The 27995-nt window shown below is 41.6% G+C and overlaps 1 protein-coding gene across 2 annotated transcripts; it reads right to left on the bottom strand.

Moving 5' to 3' along the window:
- Window positions 1-63: 63 nt before the first annotated feature.
- Window positions 64-27540, bottom strand: LOC110531781 (NXPE family member 3-like). 2 transcript variants are annotated; one of them, XM_021615197.3, is made up of 9 exons: window positions 27263-27540; window positions 20783-20894; window positions 19906-20669; window positions 19677-19747; window positions 19365-19586; window positions 2118-2183; window positions 1921-1995; window positions 1639-1821; window positions 64-741 (listed from the first exon to the last, which is right to left on the bottom strand). In XM_021615197.3, the coding sequence occupies exons 2-9, from the start codon at window positions 20873-20875 to the stop codon at window positions 404-406; spliced, it is 1812 nt and encodes a 603-aa protein (XP_021470872.3). In that variant the 5' UTR covers window positions 20876-20894; window positions 27263-27540; the 3' UTR covers window positions 64-403. The 2 variants fall into 2 exon arrangements, with proteins under 2 accessions (XP_021470872.3, XP_021470873.3); XM_021615198.3 differs by lacking the exons at window positions 64-741; window positions 1639-1821; window positions 1921-1995; window positions 2118-2183 and adding an exon at window positions 13416-14313.
- Between the last annotated feature and the right edge of the window lie 455 nt (window positions 27541-27995).

Below are 27995 nucleotides of genomic sequence, written 5' to 3'. Positions count from 1 at the left end.
CTTTTTGTGATAAAGTATGTCAATCTGCATGACCCATTCACTTTACACACTATCAAACAATTTCTCTAACAGGCTATATTTTGAATCAAAAAGGTAGAGTACAAAGAATGAAAGCACAACTGTAAATAAACACTTTTTCCTCTAATCGTTTTGAAGCAGGCATAATCAACCAGGCATGCCTTGAAAAGACGATTAAAGACAAAAGGAGTACTCCAAGATTAAATGATTTAAAAAGGTATACAGGTCCATTAATACTTTCTATCCACTTTTAATTGGTCAAGTTCTCTGAAGATGTTCTCATCCTCCAAAAATGTAACCCAAAGATTTAAAAAACAATCAATCAACTAAAGCACCTGTGGGCTGCCTTTCATAATAGCCTCCATATGAGTATGACTACTGTTTCTTATTGTATAGTGGACTCTCCGAAACACAAATAAATAGGGTCATGACCTAACAACCACAACCCCAAGCTCTTTAAGATCATCTCAATTCTGACGCAGCCATAGAACTTGAGGCCAACCGTTAACAGAACAACCATAAGGATCCATATCAGAGAGGTAGAGAATGCAAACAGGTATAGAGTTTTGTTGCAGTACTCTGGGTTGGTGATGGACTGGTTGTTGCTCCCACTGCAGAAGGTATGGTTGTAGCTCTCGTTGGCAATGGTCTGGTTGGAGCTCCCGTCGCTGAGGGTCGGGTTGTAGCTTGTTGTTTGAAATACAGAGAAAACAACCCCACTACCTATAGTAGATAAAGTGGTAGGGAAATAAATGTATAAATATAATATATTTGTATTTATAATATTATAATTGACAGAGTCCAAGCCGGTGCCATACTACCACCATCAGTTGAAATTGGACTCACAGCTCTTGGATCATGGTGGATCCCTGAAACAAATTTCTTCCTTGTAAGGAGAGGAACCTATGTATCAAATTTGGAGACTAGGAGTCTAGTGGGGTGTTTACATGCTGTTGAAGTTATCGGAAGTTTGAATGACCCTCCAAGTTGTAATTACAAATGGGAAACTGAGAAAACTGACCTTTCACCACAGACCTTTCACCTTTTCAACTATATGGATAATGTAGCTAGCTGTACCCGATTTTCAATGTTAAGCAAGATAGCTAACTTTATTATTAGCAATGTAAGCTAGCTAAAATATACTGAACAAAAATATAAAGGCAACATGTCGGATGTGGAGGTCCTGGACTGGTGTGGTTACACGTGGTCTGCGGTTGTGAAGCCGGTTGGACGTACAGCCAAATTCTTTAAAACAATGTTGGAGGCGGCTTATGATAGAGAAATTAACATTACATTCTCTGGCATTTAATGTTAACAGCTCTGGTGGAAATGACTGAAAGTCCTGTTGTGTGACAAAATATGCCACACCTGTCAGGTGGATAGATTATCTTGACAAAGTATAAAATGCTCACTAACAGGGATGTTAAATTTGTGCACAACATTTGAGAGAAATAAGCTTTTTGTGCGTATGGAACATTTCTGGGATCTTTGATTTCAGCTCATGAAAGATGGGACCAACAATTTTTGTGTGCCATGATTGTTCCTTGAAGGGACAAAGGATGCATTTTCAAAATAAGTTCAAACAGTGCTGCATGTGTCTGGATTGGGAATCTCGCTCACCAGCAAAGAGGCAGAACATCAGAATGAGCAGACTGATCCATATGACCCATGAGCAGAACCTTTGACAGTCTTTGATGGCCATAAACAGAGACAGTAACACCAGGACCACATAAAAACATCCCAATCCTATCAGGTAGATAGGGATGAAGAACATAACAGGGCAGTCATTGAAGCACTCAGCACCTAAAGATAGAGAGGTAAAGGAATTTTAGTAGGGTAGCTTTTGCATAATGGTTATGCAATAATGTTTTTGCGAAATGGTATTTCTTCACTACTACTTACCTATGACAAAGTGGACCAATGGGATAATTGAAACAAGGATTGTAACAACGCAGCGAATGATGAGAGAGATCAACGCTGGGGGAATAAAGAACAAGGTGTATCATCATTTTTTCCATGATGGAGATGCATTCACTATTTGTTTTTCATTGTCATTACTTGAACAAAGTGTATTTCATTTCAAAGTAACTTCTACTTACCTATAAAAATGTGGGTGTAGGGGATAATTGAACCGATACTGGTATTGATAATGACACTGATCAATTCTGGGGGAATACATGACAAGACTAATTAGCATTTTCATTAGCATTATCAGCATTTTATATAACAATACAAGATAGGTTCAAAAGAAATCCCAAGTTCAAGAAATATTGGGAAATGTGATAATGCCTTCGAACCCGGTGTTGATGATATATTGGTGAACTCCAAAAAGTTACAAATAAAAATAAAATAAAAAAGGATGACACCTCATTTCACCAATATATCCTGAAAACACTGGCTTCGAAGGCATTATCACTTTCATACAGCGGGTTACCAACATATTCAAATAACGATGCACTTGTATTTGTTTAAGTGACATTTTCTAGTGACATTTGTTTGGACACATCCATAACAATGAGCTATTGATGCGCGATTTTACCTGGCATAGAAAAAATGTGCTCTCTCGTCGGGACACTGTTGTTCAGAGGTTGTCTAGACAACAACACAGCTAACACAATCACTTCCAACTGAAGCTGGACAGACTTCAAACTAGCTGCACTTTGTTTTGTTTTATGTTTTCTATTGATAGTTCTTTGTGTATATCCATTAAATGATGCCGATTCATGATTTCACCTGGCTAAGAAAAGCTGCCTACCTGTCTGTCTCATCCCGACACTTTCATTACTATGGGACAGCTGGAGATCGAATTTGAATATTGAAACAATGTTGCACATGCCAGAGAGACAGACAGCAAGGTTTATACGAATATCCGTGTTTGAAAACTAAATGTTACAGTCGTTTAAAAGAAATTAGACAATGTCTAGATGCTTTTTATAGTGGAGATCGAGTTTCTAAATTGCCTGGCTGAGCTGATGAGACAGTGGATTGTGCAGTCAGATGGAACAGAGTAAATAGGCATTTTAACGCCATAGATTTAGCCTGTGGTAACTTGTGGAATAGACAACGTCTGGAATGTGGTTTTAACCAATCAGCATTCAGTATTAGACGAACCCGTTGTTTAATTAGGCTGGTCGCGAAGGGCTGGGGAAACAACCCTTAGGAGGATGCTATTCACAGTAATTACCATGTTTAAGGGCTTTTATAAAACGGTTGCCAACATGTAAAAAAAAAGATTAACAACATGATTTGATTAAAAACTTTATTTTAAAATCAGTAAATATATTTTTATTCATATGATAACACCATATGATATAGTCATGGAAAATGTCTGTCGTTAGTTCTCAGATTCTGAAGTTGCTCGCCAAACATGCTGCTTGCTATCCCCAAAAAATGTATAATATGGTTAATGATTTTGATTGGCGATTTTTGCCATTTTTCTAAGTCCCATCTAATGCCGGCTCCCTCCCTCTCCCGTCACTCAGTAAAATGTACACACCATAAGTTCCAAACAGTCCCACACGGTTACCAGATTCAATACGCTGGCAATTAGAGCCTGGGGACAATGTTACTAGCTAGCCAACTAAAGCTAACACACAATCACATCAAGCTGCTGAAATGACAGCAAACTGTGCCTTTTCATTTGCCATTTCCTGGATCCTGATAAATGAATTCGCCTAGCTCAGACATATTCATTCTCTAAGGCATGATGGAGATCGCAGAAAAATAAACTGCAACATTGCAGCGCAGGTCAGAGAATCTGAGCAGCAAGGTTTGGACAAACCCCAACTGTTGCTAAACAAATGCTAGCCTAGTAGCATGGGGAAATACATTTGACATTTTCCAGGGAAGATTAAGTTTATGAATTGACTGGCTGGGTTGTGGGACAGTGAAGGCACATGATAGTTTGAATGGAACTTTTAACAGCCATTACCTGGGGATTGTGGTGAATAACTCCCTGCTATCAACCAATTAGCATCCAGGATCCAAACAACTCATTTTATAATATTGCATACAAATTTCTTAGCAGTGGCGAACCGTAATTATATGACCTTCAGAGGGACAAAAAAATCTTCTAATATGAAATATATATTAAAAAAATAAATCTAGATCATAACATCACTTAATGCGCCCAACATTATATCTTCTGTAGTCTGGACCATTCTAGTTCGTGAAGGAGGAGCAATTATTTATGATGACATTATGAATGAATCAGACAGGCTTGGCGGCGCTTCGGGCTGGCACACGCAGAGAGACAGAAACAGCATGGACACATCATGACCCACAGCATAAAATAATGCACTGTTTACACAACATATGGTAGCCAACACCACAGTCAATAGCATCAACAACAGTGTCACATCAATGGTGACAGGCTCATGGTGTTGAAAGGACAGTGACCATAATACCTGTGTACTCCATGGCGCTGAAGGAGAGACCATTTTGGTCAAACACATAGACACGGCTGATAGACGACAGGAGACAGCAGTCACACACAACATCAAATAATGTTAAAGTGTAAGCAGCCCATTCACTCCAGTAGGCCCCATCTAGTCAGAACAATACAAGAGCACCACCATTCCATGTTCAAAATTAAATTGACAAACCAGCGAGTACATTTGCAAATATATTTGATCACTTTCATCACACTAACCGTTCATCTAAAGTTGAAATGATGAAATGTTTCAGTCATTATTTTCAAAGAGATAGCGAACTGCAACAAAAAAACAGTGCAACTCACCAGATTATGATCATTTGTAAACAACATTTGAAAGAAGTGATGCTAAAAAATGTGCAACAACATCCACCTTGAAGTTGATAACAGCTGCTTCAACTGCTGTCGCCATTGTCACACTACTAATACACAAGCTAGTGAACGTTGTTAGCGTGGGAAAACTACTGCTTGAAACACAAATTATTTTATATTGTGCTCGCTTCTTCTTTGAGGTTTTATGGCAGACTACAACCTATTAGTGCAGTGGTTCTCAATCCTGGTCCTGGTGACCCAAAGGGGTGTACATTTTTGTTTTTGCCCTAGCACTACACACCTGATTCAAATCATCAAAGCCTTTGTGATTTACTGTATTGCCACCACCTACTCTATTGGCTGTTATTAGCCTGCTATTCTGTATTATGAATTCATTACCTCTTGCGCTCTTAGTAGTGAGTTATCTAGGCCTTCGTAGACACGTCTCTTTAAAAAAAAAGAAAATCCACATCCATTGCAATTCAAAATGTGATTGGTTCATTCCACTGTCAGTCCAAAATTCTGCTCTAACACAGAAGCTGGACAGTGGCCTTCTGTCCAGCTTCTGAAGACCTAGCCAATGGCTGGCTGAGCTAGCTATAGTTTTCCACCCAGAAAATGCAGACTGGAGAATTTTTCCTTTTCAGTATTAACCCTTCTCTTTCCAACACAAACTGAAGAGATGAAATCTGAAAATTATTACAATTACTGTGAAGATTAAATGGAAATTAAAACTAAATGTATGTAAGACATATACATTTTAAGAAATCCTTTGGCCTTTTCTGAAGGCCTAGAAGGCCCTGACGGTTCGCCACTTACCGTATAGACCCCTCAAACTCAACAAGTTCCACTGTGTTTTTTCATTGTTACCCTCTAAATCAATCAGGGACTGATTTAGACCTGGGACACCAGGTGGGTGGAATTAATTATCAGGTAGAACAGAAAACAAGCAGGCTCTGGACCTACGAGGGTAAGAGGTGAATACCCTTGGTATAGGCCCTTGCTATCTATATCTTAGCCATGCCCCCCGGTGGGAGACCTCTGACATTAAAAAGATAGTACTGTACCTAGCTACAGTGCCTTCAGAAAGTATTCACACAAAGACCTTTGTCAAGACCTTGACCTTTATCAACAACGTTGTTTTGTTCCAGCCTGAATTTAAAATGGATTAAATCAAGATTTTTATTCACTGGCCTAAGAGGATTTATGTTTTTAAAAATGTGTACAAATTAATTAAAAAAGAAAAGCTAAAGTGAGTGAATACGTATGCAACCCCTTTGTTTAGGCAAGCCTAAATAAGTCCAGGAGTAAACAGTAACATAATCATATATAATAATATGTTGCATGGATTGTGCAATAGTGTTTAACATGGTTTTTCAATGACTACCTAAACTCTATACCCCACACATACAATTATCTGTAAGGTCCCTCAGTTGAGCAGTACATTTCAAACACCGATTCAACCACAAAGATCACAAAGACCAAATATTCCAAAACATGCATCTTGTTTGCAACAAGGCACTAAAGTAATACTGCAAATTGGCAAAGCAATTAACTTTTTGTCCTGAAAACAAAGTGTTACAGTAAGTTTGGGGCAAATCCAATACGACACATTACTGACTAACAATCTCCATATTTTCAAGGATAGTGGTGGCTGCATCATGTTATGGGTATGCTTGTAATCGTTAAGGACTGGGGAGTTTTTCAGGATAAAAAAATAAACGGAATGGAGTTAAGCACAGGAAAAATCCTAGAGGAAAACCCAGTTCTGTCTGCTTCCCACCAGCCACTGGAAGATTAATTCACCTTTCAGCAGGACAATAACCTAAAACACAAGGCCCAAATATACACTGGGGTTGCTTACCAAGAAGACAGTGAATGTTCCTGAGTTGCCAAGTTACAGTTTTGACTTAAATCTACTTGAAAATCTATGGAAAGACCTGAAAATGGTCGTCTAGCAATGATCAACAACACATTTGACAGAGCTTGAAGGATTTTGAAGAGAATAATGGGCAAATGTTTGCTGTGATGACAGCTTTGCACACTCTTGGCATTCTCTAAATCAGCTTCATGAGGTAGTCTAGTCACCTGTAATTCATTTCAATTAACAGGTGTGCCTTGTTAAAAGGTAATTTGTGGAATGTCTTTCCTTCTTAATGTGTTTGAGCCAATCAGTTGTGTTGTGACATGGTAGGAGTGGTATACATAAAATAGCCCTATTTGGTAAAAGGCCAAGTCCATATGATGGCAACAACAGCTCAAACAAGCAAAGAGAACCGACAGTCCATCATTACTTGAAAACATGAAGGTCAGTCAATCCGGATTTCAAGCACTTTGAAAGTTTCTTCAAGTGCAGTTTCAAAAACCATCAAGCCACATGGCAAGGGTCTAGAACACAGGTACGCACCTTTAAAGTCCATTGTGAGAGAAGCACACAGACCTGAAAGAAGACACAAGCAATGTAAAATACCCATCATAGCGTACTACATACTTAAACTGCATACAGTTTACTCATCGTCTATTCATTTTAACACGTACTGTTAAGTACAAAGTTAGTTGTACGCCAAAGAGGCAACGCAGAAGTACCTCTTGATTGGCTTAGGTGAGGCGGGGCCGAGTGCAGGTGGATTTTTCTTCACATTGACCCGCATTAACCACCCTGGTTGATTAATTGATTAATTTCTCTAAACTTTGAATAGAATAGGAATTTAGTTATAGGCCTACTCAGGCTGGTTATAGGCGGACTATCACATTTGACCTATACCGTAGTAGACCATATAGCCCATCTATCCTATTTTAAAATGACAGAAGACAGAAACAGATACGGTACTTTGGTTCCAGTTCAAAATATATATATTTTTTATTATTTTACCCCAATTTCATGGTATCCATAGCTGCAACTCCCGTACGGCCTCGGGAGAGGTGAAGGTCAAGAGCCTCCGAAACACAACCCAACCAAGCCGCACTGCTTCTTGACACAATACCCATCCAACCCGGAAGCCAGCCACACCAATGTGTCGGAGGAAACACCGTACACCTGGCAACAGTGTCAGCGTGCACTGCGCTAAGCCCGCCACAGGAGTCGCTAGTGCGCGATGAGACAAGGATATCCCTGCCAGCCAAACCCTCCCGACACTGGACCAATTGTGCGCCGACGCATGGGCCTCCCGGTCGTGGCCGGCTGCAACAAATCCTGGGCTCGAACCCAGAATCTCTAGTGGCACAGCTAGCACTGCGATGCAGTGCCTTAGACCACTGTGCCACTCGGGAGGCCGCAGTTGAACATATTTATTAGTGAAACCAAAGTGCTGTAACATACAGTACCATTCAAAAGTTTGGACCCACCTACTCATTCAAGGGTTTTTCTTTATTTTTAATATTTGCTAAACTGTAGAATAGTGAGGACACTTGTTGGCTGCTTTTCCTTCACTCTGCAGTCCAACTCATCCCAAACCATCGCAATTGGGTTGAGGCCAGGTCATCTGATGCAGCACTCCATCACTCTCCTTCTTGGTCAAATAGCCCTTACACAGCCTGGAGGTGTTTTGGGCCATTGTCCTGTTGAAAAACAAATTATAGTCCCGCTAAACACAAACCAGATGGGATGGCGTATTGCTGCAGAATGCTGTGGTAGCCATGCTGGTTAAGTGTGCCTTGAATTCTAAATAAATAATTGACAGTGTCATCAGCAAAGCAGCCGCACATCTCCTCCATGGTTCACTGTGGGAACCACACATGCAGAGATCATCCGTTCATCTACTCTGAGTCTCACAAAGACACGGCGGTTGGAACCAAAAATCTCAAATTTGGACCAAAGAACAGATTTCCACTGGTCTAATGTCCATTGCTTGTGTTTCTTGGCCCAAGCAAGTCTCTTCTTATTATTAGTGTCCTTTAGTATTGGTTTCTTTGCAGCAATTCGACCATGAAGGCCTGATTCACGCAGTCTCCTCTGAACAGTTGATGTTGGGATGTGTCTGTTACTTGAACTCTGTGAAGCATTTATTTGGGCTGCAATTTCTGAGGCTGGTAACTCTAATGAACTTGTCCTCTGCAGCAGAGGGCCATCATAGCGCTGGATGTTTCTTGGTAGCACTGTCTATAGATCTTTCTATTTGAGAGTGGTTACATTTTTCCAGCCCTATCCCTCAGCTGTTAACCAAAACAGTGGCGGGGTTCCTGGTTTGTAATTGTTTGAACTACAGATTGCCCCTTTATTGCTCCAAGTCATAAAAGTAACACTCACAGTAATAATGAATGATAGTTACAAAGTCCTCCCAGTGTTGGTGCCATAGTTTCCATGTAATAAATCTGTGCGGCTCTCCTTTGAATTTCAAAATCCCGATGTGGCCCTCGAGACAAAAAGTTTGCCCACCCTTGGACTAGATGCTTCACAAATGATTCATTATGTTAGTGCATTATAAATGCTTCAGGGTTTAATGCATTTTTATTCACTCTTTTAATTGACTGAATAGACTAAATAAGCTGTCTCAGAAAAAGGTCAGTTCTATCAATATGCCTAAAGAGGCTTTTCTGCCCATATCAGATATGTCTATGTCCTGGGATTTTTTTTGTTTCTTACAACCTCATGCTAATCACATTAGCCTAAGTTAGTTAAACCGTCCCGTGGACGGGGCACCGATCTTGAAGTAGTTTTAATTAAAGAGGCTATACATAACTTTCCCGAGATAGGCTTGCTTTTTAACCTTCCATATTTATCTTAAAATGAAATTATATTGTTCATCGAATCATAGTATATGCCTAATGTGGGATAGACTGTATTTCATTCAAGTGTTACGGTAATTCAACATTCTAGAGCGCAGAAATTACTTGGTAGGTTCGGCGCTACCGTAGCTTGGGACATACAATTTAAATTCTGCATAACGGCACCGCATTTCATACTTCACTGTGGGAAAGGGGAATAAATACCTGTCGTGTTGACATGCTTTTTTAGTTTGTTTCCATGACTGGTTTCACATTTCTTTCCAGCAATCATAAGGTAAAATAGATATAAAACAAGTGTCATTCATATTTACAAACCCCTTATCCAAACGGATTACTAATTTACCTACTGTGCCTTTGGAACGTATTCAGACTCTTTGACCTTTTCCATATTATGATACGTTACAGTCTTATTCTAAAATGTATTAAATTATATGTTTTCCTCATCAATCTATACTCAATATCCTATAATGACAAAATAAAAACAGGTTTTAAGAAATCTGTGCAAATTTATAAAAAAATAAAATAAATTGAGCTCAGGTGCATCCTGTTTCCATTGATCATCCTTGAGATGTTTCTACAACTTGATTGAAGTTCACCTGTGGTAAATTTCATTGATTGGACATGATTTTGAAAGGCTATATGAAGTTATATACTGTATAAGGTCCCACAGTTGACAGTAAATACCTGAGCAAAAACCAAGCCATGAGGTTGAAGGAAGAACACAGTGGATTATTCTTAAATGGAAGATGTTTGGAACCACCAAGGCTCTTCCTGATGCTCAATCTTGGAGCTCAAATTTATCAAATGGGGGAGAAGGGTCTTGGTCAGGGAGGTGACCGAGAACCCAATATTCATTCTAACAGAGCTCCAGATTTATCAAATGGGGGAGAAGGGCCTTGGTCAGGGAGGTGACCGAGAACCCAATGTTCACTCTAACAGAGCTCCAGATTTCCTCTGTGGAGATGGGAGAACCTTCCAGAAGGACAACCATCTCTGCAGCACTCCACCAATCAGGCTTTTATGGGAGTGGCCAGACGGAAGCCACTCCTCAGTAAAAGGCACATGACAGCCCACTTGGAGTTTGCCAAAAGGCACCTAAAGACTCTCAGACCATGAGAAACAAGATTGTCTGGTCTGATGAAACCAAGATTGAACTCTTCGGCCTGAATTCCAAGCGTCACGTGTGGAGGAAACCTGGCCCCATCCCTACGGTGAAGCATGGTGGTGGCAGCATCATGCTGTGGTGATGTTTTTCAGCTGCAGGGACTGGGAGACTAGTCAGGCTTGAGGAAAAGATTAACGGAGCAAAGTACAGAGAGATCCTTGATGAAAACCTGCTCCAGAACCCTCAGGATCTCAGCCCGGGGCAAACGTACACCTTCCAACAGTACAATGTCCCTAAGCACACAGCCAAGACAATGCAGGAGTGGCTTTGGGACAAGTCTCTGAATGTCCTTGAGTGGCCCAGCCAGAGGCCGGACTTGACCCTGATCGAACATCTCTGGAGAGACCTGAAAATAGCTGTGCAGCGACGCTCCCCATCCAACCTGATAGCGCCTGAGAGGATCTGCAGAGAAGAATGGGAGAAACTCCCCAAATAAAGGTGTGCCAAGCTTGTAATGTCATACCCAAGAAGACTTGAGGCTATAATCGCTGCAACATGAGCTTCAACAAAGTATTGAGTAAAAGGACTGAATACTTATGTAAATATGATATTTATATATAACATTTATAAAAACCTGTTTCATTATGGGGTATTTGGTGTAGATTGATGAGAGAAAAAAGGCTATAAGGTAACTAAATATGGATAAAGTCAAGGGGTCAGAATACTTTCCCAATGCTCTATAGTTCTTATCAATAGCAATTGTCAATTTATACATTTCTGTGCATGGAGAATGGTGTTATTTCGATCTGGAGAAAAATAAATGCACTTGGAACTGACAGGTTGCTTGACCTTACTCATGGCTTCCTCACCTGTAAAGTCAAATTTAGATTACGGTATATCTGTAGACACATCCGCCACACCTTCATTGATTCGATCTCCACTGCCAACAAATAGCTAGTGAATAGTATGCTATTCTCATGCTTAAGTTCAAGGTCCAGAGAGAGAAAAGTGCATAAAAAGGGAATTCCATTCCATTTACTAGTTCTTAACTCAGGTCAGAATTCCCCCCATGATACATTAATCAGTTCTATTCCTCAATAATTCATGTTTATATATAATTCATTTGTAAGTCCAAAAATGGATAAAGAGGCTACACAACTTTCCTAAGATATGCTTTCTTATTTTAACTCTCCGTTTATATTTCTTGAAATCAACTTTGATTGTTGATACATCCATAAACATCATCTGTAGTCCTCTCTTACCTGATAAAGCAACAGAATCCTTTAGGTGAAGACAGACCAAAATAACTGCTACTGAGTGCCTGACTGGATTGTCTGTCACGCCCTAGCACTCCGATTGGCTTATTTGTCTCAAAGACTTGAACTATGACTAGCCCTATCTGATTTGATGATATTTTGCCAGAGTCTGACCAGGCAATAAAGGAACGTTAGAAAAACAACCGCACCAGAAAATGTTGATGAGCAGGCAGGACAAAAACCCAAACATATATATAAATAAATTGGTAGTACTTGTCACACACACGAAGCCATACACACCGTCTGCCATCTGCCCAGTACAGCTGAAACCGGGTTTCATCCATGAAGAGCACAGCTTCGGCTGAGACGGTTCCTGGCAGTTTGTGCAGAAATTCTTCAGTTGTGCAAACTCACAGTTTCATCAGCTGTCCAGGTGGTTGGTCTCAGATGATCCCGCGGGTGAAGAAGCTGGATGTGGAGGTCCTGGGCTGCTGTGGTTACATGTGGTCTGCGGTTGTTAGGCCAGTTGGACGTACTGCCAAATTCTCTAAAATGACGTCGGAGGGGGCTTATGGTAGAGAAATGAACAATAGATTCTCTGGCAACAGCTCAGGTGGACATTCCTGCAGTCAGCATGCCAATTGCGCGCTCCATCAAAACTTGATACATCTGTGGCATTGTGTTGTGTGACAAAACTGCACATTTTAGAGTGGCCATTTATTGTCCCCAGCACAATGATCATGCTGTTTAATTCGTTTCTTGATATGCCACACCTGTCAGGTGGATGGATTATCTTGGGAAAGGAGAAATTCTCACCAATAGGTATGTAAACCAATGTGTACACAACATTTGAGAGAAACAAGCTTTTTGTGCATATGGAACATTCCTTAGATCTTATATTTCAGCTCATGAAACATGAGACCAACACTTCACATGTTGGGTATATATTTTTGTTCAGCATACATTGAAAATTGTACACCGTCTCCTTAAAAATGTCAGGTTTGTAATGATGACATACAAGAGACCTGTCATGCATTCATTGCTATGATCATTGATCTCCTGAAGAAGCCATCCTGTTTCCTTTCTTTCTGTGCCCTGAAATGTTTGGATATACTTGTAACTTTACAAGATTGTTAGCTAGCTAGCCAATGATGTAACATGACTGAACAAAGTGTAAACAAATGGTCAACGACACATGAGTAGTTTTTAGAACAGCCCACGACATGATTTATGAATGTAAAATGCGGTCCTGGAGATTCGCTAGAGGAAGAAAAATGATCTGACCCATGTTACCAGAGAAACATTGTTGACCTGGTTGGGTGAGAAGCAGGCCGTTTCTGCTGTAGTCGTGGTGCAACCATGACGCCAACAAATCTGCACACCCTTGTTTCTGTAGGGCACTTGGACACAACCTTATCATTAAAACGAAACCTTATCATTAAAACTTTTGAGCCCCGTGGGCAGGTGTCCCTTGGGTTGGTGTCTTTCCGTCAAACACTTCTCCAAAACCAAAGTGGGCACAAAAAGACTGACATCACCAGTTTCACACACACCTTTGAAAAAATTCCATAAATGGCTTTTTTTTTTATTGAAAAGTGAATTCCTTTCTTTTTTAAAGCAGAGGTACAGTACAAAGAATAAAACCAAAACCGCAATTTATTGTACAATCTTTGGAATTTGGAGAGCGCAGCCTGGACAAAAGCTACATGTTGATTTGAGGCGATCTTTCTGTCACTAGATATGCTAGTAGGATGCCATTGTCATTTAGACTCTTAATGGTGTTGAGACATACTTTTTGCTCGTAGATGTTAAAATTTTGCAGGCTCAAGTGATGAATCATGTAACCTAGTCGGACAACGCTCCACCCATGCTAGTTATTTTGTAAATTGTGCCAGAAATAATGCAATTTCTCTGCTACTTCTTCACTGGGCAGACGTGAGAGAGGATAGTGTTTATCATGTTCTTAATGATCGGAGGGTGCGGGTGGATATTGTGTGGGAGGTGGTGGGCAAGGGTCATCTCCCAGGCATCCACTAACTTGATATTCAGGCCCCTGAACATGGCCTTGATCACCCCATCCAACTGAACCGAAAACCAGTCACTGACGATGAGGCTCTCTTTTAGGCTTTGGGCCCGGAGGTTTGCCGAGCGCACCACTACCACAGTCCCCGGAGCCCGGTTCAGAAGCCGCACAACCGCTCTTCGAATGTGGCGAAGTCGACGAATGTAAACCTGCACAGGGAAGGTACAGAAATGGGCCCAAACACTGATGACTACAACAGTGTCTGAGCCCCCGGCCAGGCCATCCAGCTCATTAGCTACATAGCGCAGCTGACTGATGCTGAGAGGGGTCCAGGTGATGGGGGGGCCATGGCTGCGGTACTTCAGCAGAATATTGTGGGGGATGTCCACCGCCATGAAGGGCCCTGCCCTCACCGGACTTCGAAGGTTGAAATCCTTCAACTCTGTGACAGAGAGAGAGGGAGATGAATGTTGCGATATATATATATATATATATGTATATGTGACAGAAGCCATGATTACACCTTGCATAAACATGGTTGTCGCCATCAAGATTTGATCACTATCTGATCGAGATTTGTTGTCTACACTTAATTAAATATGTCTCTTCTCTGCCCACTTCGTCCGTATTTGGACCAGATTTCCTGGTCCCTACCTGTATGCAAATTAATCGAAACTGCCTTGGACCTCCCGTTATGACCCAAGCTGTGTAAATCGACAGAAAACAGCACACTTTTATAGACAATAGTTTTATACTCTCATCATTACAGCCTACTTTTGTTATCCAACGATTTAAGACTGGGCGCAATAGGCTACTGTCCCGATAACCTCAACCTGTCCAAGGCCATTCAAATAAATATTCAGTGAATCTCCCCCATCCCTAAAAAGGTCACCACATCTGGATATGTGTATAAAATACAATTATTGCACAGTATAAATAAAAAGGACACTTGGGTCCTAATGTACACGGTAAAAACATAAACAGGTTAAGTTAAAGAGTAGGATACAAATTGCATCTCTGAATGGCGCAACATATTATCCAAACATGTCTGGACAGGGTTGTTCTTTACACATGGATGTTTACATACGTTGTCTTTATATTATTGGAATCATGTATTCTAAATAACCTTTAGCATAGGACAAATCATTGATCATTGATCATTCGCTAATGGAACCTCAATAATTCTGATAAGCAAGACGAGTGGTCAAATTCTGAAAATGCATGGATAAAAGCAGCAATTGATGCAAAGAAGCATGCATGTCAGTCAAGTGGCTTTATAAAGGGATAAAGTATAAATAGAAAGGTATCTTAAAGAGGCCTTCATATTGAAGCCTGCAATATATTGGATAAGGGCCTCGCTCATGCTTGCAGAAAGCTATGCGCCTTTACGCATCAGTTTGGACATCTGCTGCACTTGATTGACAGCTGGAAAATGCTCAAATATTCACAGAATATTAAAGAATAAAATCAAATCGAAAAGGATTGCAATGCTAATGTATCATTTTCATATCTGATACAACCGAAATAGACTAATCACCACCCATCCACCTTTCATTCTGGCTAGATCTAAAGGTAGCCTACAGGTGGAAAATTAGGCCATACACTTGTCATGCTTTTCTTCTGCAACTCCATTGTGACAAGAGATGAAAAGAATCTGCCCACTCCATCAAGCAATGGGGACAACACAGGGCATTCACGGGACCTCATGGAACCATGGACCGCACCTGCGGAAACTGGACAACAGGGAGAAGCAGAGGAGATACCTATCATAGACTTCTCCCAGCTGACACTTGACATACCACCTACGCCACCTCCAGTGGTAGAAACAACCAGCTGGTATGATTGAGTAGAATCAGCCAACAGTAACACGGAAGCAGCAATGTGGGAGTCAGTAGTGCATGACCTTAAATGGTAATAATAGGAATCTTCCGTTTAACACACAGGCCTAAGGTTACGTAGGTCTACAGCACCAGTGGGAACTTCCCCTGTAAAAAGGTATATAAAGAGAACAGAGATCATAAGACAGTATGATCCTCACTAACATATGAAACAGACTTCATATGGAGAATCATCATAGGTAAATTTACTATTGCACTATACGCTTTTTGATAGAGTAAAACAATATTTTGAGAACCGGATAATTGTGCTTAAGTACTTATTGGGTCACAATCTGAAGAAGCTGGTTGAATCTTGTGAACCCGACTGAGTCTCCAAAAAACAGAGGTCTAACCACCTCTTGATCACATAGACAAAGCGGGCGTTCGCATTTTTGACACCAGAAACCAGAGGTGATTAGCAATTCAAGGAAAAACAGCCAAGTACCAGTTACCATATATATTGAGTCTATGCACAGAGTTGGAAGTGAATAGTATTAGGATATACACTTTTTTGTTGGACTAGAACAATATTTTGAGAATTGGATATTTTTGCTTAAGTACTTATTGGGTCATTATCTGAAGAAGCTGGTTGAATCTTGTGAACCCGACTGAGTCTCCGAAAAACAGAGGTCTAACCACCTCTTGATCACACAGGCAAAGCGGGCGTTCGCATTTTTGACACCAGAAACCAGATGTGATTAGCAATTCAAGGAAAAATAGCCAAGTACCAGTTACAATATATTGAGTCCATACACAGAGTTGGAAGTGTATAGAGATATTGGAATTCGGAATCTAGCGTCATAGCTGTAAGAATACCGATTACGGGAAAGTGACCAAGGGGCTCAGCATTTAAGGTAATTGAACTATTTTTGCTATTTAGTCAATATTGTTAGAAGTGTTAACGCATTTAAAGTTTTGCAATATTATCTGGCATAGCTTAAAGCATTAAGGATTGATTGAGCATTATTGTTGTATTGAGAAACTGTGTAACCATTGAATTGTAATGATGTGTATAAGACAAAAAACAGAGTGACTTAATAAAAGCTTGAATCTTTGACAACTAGGCCAGATTAACGATCTGGAGAGCAAAGGCCTTTGACACTCTCACTGAACAGAAAGTGACCCTGGTTATAGGTTAAAGTGATTGCACTAAATAATATTTCATTGTGTGGACAATAATATATTTTTAAGAGAGTCAAAACATATACCAATTCTAGTTTCCAAGTGACTACTAGCTGACGAGCATAAGAACTACTAGGAGTTGTTATTAGGTATTATATACATAGGTAAAGATAACTTGAAAGTAAGGAAATATAGGAGGAATCCATACCGCTTAAAAATATTTAAATAGGAGTATATCTATCCAAGGCCTCATACTAGACCGGAAAATAAGGAAGTGACAACGTGAAAGAAGGAACAAACCCAACTTACGCGAAGGGCCATTACGAATACATAGGAAGGTTGTAACTAAAATCCTAAAGTACTTTGCCTAGCCAGAGGACGGGGTAGAGGCTTTTGCTGCAGGTATTGGGCAAAAGTCTTCCCACAATAAGTTGGGTAAATTTTGGCCCATTCCTCCTGACAGAGCTGGTGTAACTGAGTCAGGTTTGTAGGCCTCCTTGCTCGCACATGCTTTTTCAGTTCTGCCCACAAATATTCTATAGGTTTGAGGTCAGGGCTTTGTGATACCTTGACTTTGCCAATACCTTGACTTTGCTGTCCTTAAGCCATTTTGCCACAATATTGGAAGTATGCTTGGGGTCATTGTTCATTTGGACAACCCATTTGCGACCAAGCTGACTGATGTCTTGAGATGTTGCTTCAATATATCCAGATAATTTTCTTTCCTCATGATGCCATCTATTTTGTGAAGTGCATCAGTCCCTCCTGCAGCAAAGCACCCCCACAACATGATGCTGCCACCCCCGTGCTTCATGGCTGGGATGTTATTCTTCGGCTTGTAAGCCTCCCCATTTTACCTCCAGATATAACGAGGGGCATTATGGCCAAACAGTTCTATTTTGTTTCATCAGACCAGAGGACATTGCTCCAAAAAGTACAAGCTTTGTCCCCATGTGCAGTTGCAAACCATAGTCTGGCTTTTTTATGGCAGTTTTGGAGCAGTGGATTCTTCCTTGCTGAGCAGCCTTTCAGGTTATGTCGATATAGGATATAGATACTGTGTATATAGATACTTTGTACCTGTTTCCTCTAGCATCTTCACAGGGTCCTTTGGTTTTGTTCTGGGATTGATTTGCACTTTTTGCACCAAAGTGCATTCATCTCTAGGAGACAGAAAGCGTCTCCTTCCTGAGCGGTATGACAGCTGCGTGCTCCCATTGTGTTTATACTTGCATACTATTGTCTGTACAGATGAACGTGGTACCTTCAGGCATTTGGAAATTGCTCCCAAGGATGAACCATACATCTACACATTTTGTTCTGAGGTCTTGGCTGATTTCTTTTGATTTTCCCATGATGTCAAGTAAAGAGGCACTGAGTTTGAAGGTAGGCCTTGAAATACATCCACAAGTTCATCTCCAAATGACTCAAATTTTGTCAATTAGCCTATCTGAAGCTTCTAAAGCCCCCCCCCCCAGTTAACTTAGTGTATGTAAACTTCTGAACCACTGGAATTGTGATACAGTGAATTATAAGTGATATAATCTGTCTGTAAACAAACTATAGTTTGTTAACAAGAAATTTGTGAAGTGGTTGAAAAACAGGTTTTAATGACTCCAACCTAAGTGTATGTAAACTTCCGACTTCAACTGTATATACATGAAGGCAGGGTAAAGTGACTAGTCATCAGGATAGATAATAATATGAGTAAAATAAAGAACAGAGCAGCGGCAGCAAAGGACGATTATGGAAAGTGTGTGTGAGAGTGTGTAATGTGTTATGTCGGTCTGCGTGTGTGTGTTATGTGTGTATGTGCGCATGTAGTGCATGTGAATATGTGTTGGTTTTGTTTAGGAGTGTCAATGTAGTGTGTGTGTGTATATATAGTCTAGTGAGTGTGTATATGGTTTGCACATATAGTCTAGTGCGTGTGCATAGGGTTAGTGCAAAATAGAGTCAGTGCAGATAGCTAGGGCACCATTAATTGAATATTTAGCAGTCTGGGAATTTAGCAGTCTGATGACTTGGGGGTAGAAGCTGTCTCAGAGTCTGTTGGTCCAAGAGTCGATGCTCCGGTACCGTAGCAGAGTGAACAGTCTATGGCTTGAGTGGTTGGAGTCTGATAGAGAGGTCTTGGATGGCAGGAAGCTTGGCCACAGTCATGTACTGGGCTGTCCACATTTGCCATAACATGTGGTGTTGCAGCCAGTCGAGATGCTCTCGATGGTGCAGTTGTACAACTTTTTGAGGATCCGAGGGCCCATGCCAAATCTTTTCAACCTCCCGAGGGGGATGAGGTGCTGCCGTGCCCTCTTCATGACTGTGTGGGTGTGTGTGGACCATGTTAGGTAATTAGTGATGTGGTCACCAAGGAACTTGAAGCTCTCAACCTGCTCCACAACAGCCCTGTATAAACGGATCTATAGAAAGAGAATTTGAACACACCTGAAACAGCTGAGTGTGAGATGTAATAGGTTTGGCAAACAGCACTCACCTGGCAAGAAGTTGGTGAGGAACTCATAGTACTGTCTAACGGTGGAGTCTCCGTACATGTACACCACCTTGCCCTTCAAACACTGAGTAATGGCAGTTGGATCATTAAACTGGCGCATCACGACATCACCCAGGGACTGCCATGACCCTTGGAAGTAATACCCAGAGGGAGTGGTCCTGACAGGCGCTGGCTTTGCAAGGCTGCTTTCCACCTCTGGTTTGTCTGAAATAAGAGAGGAAACATGATGCACCAGCTACCATCACTTTACATACACTCTCCGATTTGTCTTCACACTGCAACAATTGTTCCTACCTTTCTTCTTAGGCAGCACAGTGACACTGTCAGACCCCTTAGCCCGAATACGTGTTTTGAGGTTTACGCCACTTAAAAAAGTAAAATAATAATTTGAAATGTTTAAAACGCAAGCAATAACAATCACCTGAACAACATTCTGTAATTGTATATTGGAGAAAAGGCTGCATAGGTCTAAGGTAAAACATACGCTCATTGCCACACACACTATTTTTTACCCCACTCTAACCTCTGGAAGAGCAGTGCTTCTTTGTCGGTTATCAGATCTTTCTGGTAGCCTGCCTTGAAGTGGTTGATCCGTGTGTCACAGCTCAGCAGCTGCTTAGGCTTGTAACAGTACCAGGGTTCACCCGTGTGGGGGTCTGTGTAATTGCACAGCGGCTCCTGGTTGGTCGGCAGACAAAGGTTACACATTGTGGTCTCAGACAGTAATCCACATTTGAACAGGCTCTTGTAAAGCACCCGGTTGGGCCGTTCTTCACGTAAGTTTCGTAGAACAGCAACTGCCTCACTAGGATGAACTAGTGTCACCTCCACTTGTACGGACCCCTCCCACAGTAACAGAAAAATGGCAGAGTAGGTCCCATTCTGGTGGTCCAACACCTGTCCTGCAACGCCCGCCCCCAGCTCTGGGGAGTGCAGCCTAGCCAGCAAGAAGTCCCCACCATGGCTCTTGGGATGTCCCTGGAAATCTTTCATAAGGACCAGAGACTCCAGCTGGTCCCCCACGTGCCACTCTCTCCCACCCACTGCTGGCAGCACTGCAAAATGGCTGTGCGCAGGGTCACTGGTCTGTTCCAGGGGTATAGACGTGGGCCGGGGCGGAGGCTCTGGCCAGGCAATGGACTCCAGGAGGTAATGCTCCTCCAGAGCTTCCTCAGGTGTGCGCTCCTGGCCCTGGCTCAGGTGGTTACAGCTTTGATTGTGGTCCAGGGGAGTAGGGCCCTCTGCGTGGTTGCTGCATAGTTCCCAGATGCATAGGTCTAACTTCCACTGTGGATGAGAGTAGAGGTCACTGAGGGGAAGAAGGTCGTAGAGTAACACAGGTAGATTGTGATGGAAGTAAGCTTGGACTTGTACTGGGGGAAGATCACTTTCCTCCTCACCTCTAGAATGCTGATGTTGCGGAACAGGAAGAAGACGCCTGACAGGGTCAGCAGGAGGAAGATGCAGACATATTTGGACAGGCACTTCCACATGGCCCCAGTCTCCAGTACCCTTTATATGGACACATAGAAGCTGGTAACTGTTAACATGCTTCTCCAATGACCTTATCTGTATTTGATATCCCAAAACACGGTGTGCGTTTATCAGACCTAGACTAGACCCCATACAAATTCATGTTGATCTGGGCAAGGCACACCAGATTAAGAATGTCATCTTAATTTCATATTTTCCCACGTGACTATTGCTTTGCCCATTTCGAAAGAAAGCGAGCACGAAAAAAAGTTGATCTTCTTGTAAAAAATACTATAACAACCTAGCCTCACCAGAAAAATAACATTTATTGACTAATAAACCATGAAAATAAATCATGACTGTCCATGATTACGATATTTATTTAAAGCTCCCATTAGGCTAATGTCTCCTCTATTCAACTTGATTGCAGATCCTGCAGCAATGACAGCTATGGATCAGGTGACAAAAGCATTTGTTTTGATTGACTGTTGCTTACAACTAGTTTCACAAAGTAGACGTTTTTGCAACTGGATGCCACCAAGTTTCAGAGTAATTACTTATCAGTTGCTTGGGGTGAAACATGAAGCAATCCGAATACAACATAGTTGCAAGCAACTCAATTTGCAGGAAAGCTGTGACAAATCAGATCATACACCGGTTAAACTAGCTGATTAAACCTTTTTTTTTCTCCTACAATATTATCTTGTGATTTCACAAGCCTCTGGCTGCTGGTGGGGGAGGCGGGAGGTGTCCCAGGAAAATAATACTTGTGACGCCACATGGCAAGAGTCGAGAACACAGGTAAGCACCTTTTACAGTTCATTGTGAAAGAAGCACATAGACCTGGAAGATGACACAGATTACATGGACATAGCCTTTAGCCATGAAGTGCTTTGAAAGGCTGGTCATGGCTAACATCAACACCATCATCCCAGAAACCCTAGACCCACTCCAATTCACATACCGCCCCAACATATCCACAGATGACGCAATCTCTATTGCACTCCACACTGCCCTTTCCCACCTGGACAAAAGGAACACCTACGTGAGAATGCTGTTCATTGACTACAGCTCAGCGTTTAACACCATAGTGCCCTCAAAGCTCATCACTAAGCTAAAGACCCTGGGACTAAGCACCTCCCTCTGCAACTGGATCCTGGATTTCCTGACGGGCCGTCCCAGGTGGTAAGGGTAGGCAACAACACATCTGACCCGCTGATCCTCAAAACAGAGGCCCCTCAGGGTTGCATGCTTAGTCCCCTCGTGTACTCCCTGTTCACCCACGACTATGAGGCCAAGCACGACTCCAACACCTTCATTAAGATAGCAGACGACACAACGGTGGTAGGCCTGAACAACAACAACGATGAGACAGCCTATAGGGTGGAGGTCAGAGACCTGGCAGTGTGGTGCCAGAACAACAACCTCTCCCTCAACGTGATCAAAACAAAGGAGATGATCGTGGACTACAGGAAAAGGAGGGCCGAGCACACCCCTATTCACATGCATTAGTGCAGCAGCACAGGGGCTTCAAGTTCCTTGGTGTCCACATCACCAAACTATCACCAACCAAGACAGTTGTGAAGAGGGCACGACAATGCCTATTGCCCCTCAGGACACCTGAAAAGATTTGGCATGGGTCCTCAGATCCTCAAAAACCTCTACAGCTGCACCATCGAGAGCATCCTGACTGGATGCATCACCACCTGGTATGGCAACAGCTCAACCTCCGACCGCAAGGCGCTACAGAGGGAAGTGCATATGGCCAAGTACATCACTGGGGCATCGCTTCCTGCCACCCAGGACCTCTATACAAAGTGGTGTCAGAGGAAGGACCTACAAATTGTCAAAGACTCCAGCCACCCTTGTCATAGACTGTTCTCTCTGCTACCGCACGGAAAGCAGTATCAGAGTGCCAAGTCTAGGTCCAAAAGGCTCCTTAATAGCTTGTACCCCCTGCTGAACAGTTAATAAAATTTGGTACAAATCATGCCTTAAGTTCTAGACCTCAGCTGAATCTGGTAATGAACGGTGTGGCTGTTGAACAAGTTGAGGAGACACTTGGCGTTACCTTAGATTGAAACTGTCATGGTAAAAACATATAGATTCAATAGTTGTGACACCACACTCCAAAAAGCAAGTTCTGCAGGCTCTAGTTTAGTCTCATCTTGATTATTGTCCAGTCGTGTGGTCCAGTGCTGCAACGAATGACCTAGTTAATCTGTAGCTGGCCCAGAACAGAGCGACACATTTAGCTCTTCCTTGTAATCAGAGGGCTGATATAAATACTATACATGCCAGTCTCTCTTGGCTAAGAGTTGAGGAGAGACTGACTGCATCACTTCTTTGTTTCTTATAAAAATATGTGTTGAAAATCCCAAATGGTTTTCGTAGTCAACTTACACACAGCTCTGACACACACTTACCCCACCAGGGGTCTTTTCACAGTTCCAAAGTCCAGAACAAATTCAAGAAAGCGTACAGTATTACATAGAGCCCTTACTGCATGGAACTTTCTTCCATCTCACGTTACTCAAATAAACAGCAAACCTGGTTTCAAATGTCACCTCACGGCACAATGCCTCTCCCCTATTTGTCCTAGATAGTTTGTGTGTATGCATTGATATGTAGGCTACGTGTGCCTTTTGAAAAAATGTATGTAGTTCTGTCCTTGAGCTGTTCTTGTCTATTGATGTTCTGTATTATGTCATGTTTCATGTTTTGTGTGGACCCCAGGAAGAGTAGCTGCTGCTTTTGCAACAGCTAATGGGAATCCTAATAAAATACCAAAATACCTGGCTTATTTGCATTGACCCCCCGTTTTTTTACACTGCTGTGACTCACTGTTCATTACCTATGCATAGTCACTTTACCCCTACCTACATGTACATATAACCTCAATTTATTTGACTAACCTGTACCCCTTCACATTGACTCGGTGCCGGTACCCCCTGTATATAGCCTTGCTATTGCTATTTTATTGTGTTACTTTCTTACTTTAGTTATATTTACTAAATATTTTCTTAACTGCGTTCTTGGTAAAATCAAATCAAATTTTATTTGTCACGTGCGCCGAATTCAACAGGTGTAGACATTACAGTGAAATGCTTACTTACAGGGCAAAATCCAATAGGGCAAAAAAGGTATTTGGTGAACAATAGGTTAGTAAAGAAATAAAACAACAGTAAAAAGACAGGCTATATACAGTAGCGAGGCTATAAAAGTAGTGAGGCTACATACAGACACCGGTTAGTCAGGCTGATTAAGGTAGTATGTACATGTAGATATGATTAAAGTGACTATGCATATATGATGAACAGAGAGTAGCAGTAGCGTAAAAGAAGGGTTGGCGGGTGGCGGGACACAATGCAGATAGCCCGGTTAGCCAATGTGCGGGAGCAGTGGTTGGTCGGCCCAATTGTGGTAGTATGTACATGAATGTATAGTTAAAGTGACTATACATATATGATAAACAGATAGAAGCAGCAGCAGACTTGTAAGTAAGCATTTCATGGTATTCATTGCATTCGGTGCATGTGACAAATAATATTTGATTTGATTTATTCTCTCTTGAAATAGGAGTTACCTCATTCCTTGAGTTTTTAGTCTAGGCCAGTGGTTCCCAAACTTTATAGCCCCGTACGTACCCCTTCAAACATTCAACCTACAACTGCGTACCCCTCTAGCACCAGGGTCAAAACACTCTCAAATGTTTTTTTGCCATCATTGTAAGCCTGCCACACACACACACACATATTATACGATACATTTATTTAACATAAGAATGAGTGTGAGTTGTTGTCACAACCCGGCTCGTGGGAAGTGACAAAGAGCTGTTATAGGACCAGGGCACAAATAATAATATAAAAATAATCAATAATTTTGCTCTTTATTTTAGCCATCAAAAATGGTGAATAACTCACCACAGGTTAATGAGGCAGGTGTGCTTGAAAGGATGCACATAACTCTGAAATGTTGGGTTGTCTTGGAGAGTCTTAAATCATTTCCCACACACAGTCTGCGCATGTATTTCGTTTTCATGCTAGTGATGGCTGAGAATCCACTCTCACATAGGTACTTGGTTGCAAAGGGCATCAGTGTCTTAACAGTGCGATTTGCCAAGGCAGGATACTCTGAGCGCAGCCATATCCAGAAATCTGGCAGTGGCTTCTGATTAAATCAAATTTTCACAACCGCTTGTTGCAATTTCGATGAGGCTCTCTTGTTCAGATATCGGTAAGTGGACTGGAGGCAGGGCATGAAAGAGATAACGAATCCAGTTGTTTGTGTCGTCCATTTCGGGAAAGTACTTGCGTAATTGCACACCCAGCTCACTCAGGTGCTTCGCTATATCACATTTAACATTGTCTGTAAGCTTGAGTTCATTTGCGCACAAAAAATCATACAATGATGGAAAGACCTGTGAGTTGTCCTTGTTAATGCAGACAGAGAAGAGCTCCAACTTCTTAATCATAGTCTCAATGTTGTCCCACACATTGAATATAGTTGCAGAGTCCCAGTAAACCTAGATTTAGATAATTCAGGCGAGAAAAAACATCACCCAGATAGGCCAGTTGTGTAAGAAACTCGTCATCATGCAAGAGGTTCGACAAGTGAAAATTATGGTCAGTAAATAAAACTTTAAGCTTGTCTCTCAATTTTTAAAAACGTGTCAAAACTTTGCCCCTTGATAACCAGCACACTTCTGAATGTTGTAAAAGTCCGTTTGATGTCACAAAGCTGTCCAGTACTTTAAAAATAGCCGCTCCAGTTGTCCTGGTTTCCAGTGGTTTGCAGAAGAGAATGTCTTCCTTAATTGACCTCCCATAAATGTAACGGACATATACCAGGAGCTGTGCCAGGCCCGCCACGCCTGTTGACTCATCCAGCTGTAATGCATAGAATTCGCTGGCTTGTATGCGAAGCAGTAATTGTCTCAAAACATCTCCTGCCATGTCACTGATGCATCGTGAAGCAGTGCTGTTTGATGAAGGCATTGTCTGTGTAGTTTTATTTGCCTTTTCCCCCAGCATTGTCCCAGCCAATCTGGGGCAGCAGAAAGAATTAAGTCCTCCACAATAGTATGGGGCTTGCCTGTCCTAGCCACTCGGTAGCTCACCATAAGATGCTTCTAGCCCCTTCTTATTAATGGTATCTGTTGCATTTATACATACGTCTTACTACTCGAAAGTCGTCTTAATTCTCGCCCCAAAAAACTCCTGTTCTTTTTTTTCAAATTGGCATGTTTTGTTTCTCAATGTCAGCGCAAGAGTGAAAGTTTCCCGTGAGAAAGTAACAGATAATGTGATTGGTCCCTTCCCTAACCAAGGCCCTTGATTGGCCCTCCTCCGATTGCTCAGTTTGGCCGGGCAGCCAGCTCTCGGAAGGGTGTTGGTGGTTCCAAACTTCTTCCATTTAAGAATGATGGAGGCCGCTGTGTTCTTGGGGACCTTCAATGCTGCAGAAATGTTTTGGTGCCCTTCTCCAGATCTTTGCCGCAGACAGAATCCTGTCTCGGAGCTCTACAGACAATTCCTTCGACCTGATGGCTTGGTTTTTGCTCTGACATGCACTGTCAACTCTGCGACCTTATATAGATAGATAAGATAGATAAGCTGTGTGCCTTTCCAAATCATGTCCAATAAATTGAATTTACCATTGGTGGACTCTAATCAAGTTGTAGAAACATCAATGATGGTCAATGGAAACAGGATGCACCTGAGCTCAATTTCAAATCTCATAGCAAAGGGTCTGAATACTTACGTAAATGAGGCATTTCTGCTTTTTTATTTCTGAAACCTGTTTTTGCTTTATCATTATGGGGTATTGTGTGTAGATTGATTCGTCTTTTTTTGTATTTAATGCATTTTAGAATATGGCTGTAATGTATGTGGAAAAAAAGTCAAGGGGTCTGAATACTTTCCAAATGCACTATACATTAGGTAGGATAGGCAGCTAGGGTAAATTTGAGCCCAACCCTTCATGTTTCATGTTGAAATCATCTCACAATTAACATTATTGAGCAACACAATCCATTTTTAGAAATGTTGGTATAATTTGGACACGAAACATGCTAATTTGAGGGATACGGATTTACATTGAATTTTGGGCACACACAGATAATAAGAAGTTAACATTTGGAGATAGTGGTTTGTTTGTAATTTGGGTGACATTTTCCCTTTAAAGAGGCTATACATACAGTTACTCTATACATCATTTTTGGTTATTGAACAGATATTTCACAGCCGTTTAAATTGCACAATGATTCTCTACACTATACTTGTTTTGTGACAAACTGAATCCACGCAAACCGTTAACAATCCATACAACCGGGAAATGGCTGAGCAACCTTCCATTTATATTTCTTGAAATCAACTTGTAATGTACCATGTGTAGTCCTCTGTTACCTGATTTAGCCAAAGAATCCTTATAGCGAAGACGGACCAAAAGAACGCTACCGACTAACTGGGTTGTCTGCTGCAATCTTTTACTTGTTGAATTTAAATACTAATGCGGAAATGTAATAGTAGAACAACCGAACGGTGTTGATTGGAAGGTGGAAAGGCGCAATCATATCCAATGAGGGTACTAGTTAAAAGTGTGAGAGCAGGTCTCTAAACTTGAATGTAAAGATTAAACTACCTGTTGATTTGGCTGTCGCCAGACTGGGCAAAGCACACACTACGGTTTTATTGTACCTGCGATCAAATTCAATTTCATTGGTCACGTGCACATATTTAGCAGATGTTATTGTGGGTGTAGCGAAACGCTTGCCTTCCGATCACTTCTAGGTAATGACATCACTGTCTTGTTTTTACATCCTACACGCCTCTAAGGCCAGTGTTTACAGAACATTTGGTGCTGTGTGATTAGAATATAAGGGTCTGATCTAGAGAAGACGAATTAGACATTTCTCTCTGCTTCTGTGCTGAATAATATTCTCCCTGTTTGCAAAAAAACTTGTAAAGAAGATTGAATGAATTGACTTTATGAACGACTGCTCTCCTTTTTGGTTCACCTGGAAATTCCTGTTACACTCATGGATTTCAGTTAGTACTGACTGCCATATGAGTGTAATTAAAACAAACTTGTTGGCTTTTATTGAGGTAGTGACTGTATGGGCATTTTCTGAACCAATCT

This window comes from Oncorhynchus mykiss, chromosome 9 (genome assembly GCF_057628025.1).
Source record: "Oncorhynchus mykiss isolate SJ-2025 chromosome 9, ASM5762802v1, whole genome shotgun sequence".
NCBI classification, from domain to species: domain Eukaryota; kingdom Metazoa; phylum Chordata; class Actinopteri; order Salmoniformes; family Salmonidae; genus Oncorhynchus; species Oncorhynchus mykiss.
This window is presented reverse-complemented; position numbering and strand designations above follow the sequence as displayed.

What these genes read in the sequence shown, in the direction of transcription:
- LOC110531781 (XM_021615197.3), bottom strand. Translation starts at nt 20,875, where the DNA reads ATGTGGAAGTGCCTGTCCAAATATGTCTGCATCTTCCTCCTGCTGACC. An exon ending in TGTGCTGCCTAAGAAGAAAG is followed by an intron (nt 19,587 to 19,676) that starts GTAGGAACAATT and finishes CTCTTATTTCAG; the next exon opens with ACAAACCAGAGGTGGAAAGC. An exon ending in CTACACCCACATTTTTATAG is followed by an intron (nt 1,996 to 2,117) that starts GTAAGTAGAAGT and finishes TTATTCCCCCAG; the next exon opens with CGTTGATCTCTCTCATCATT.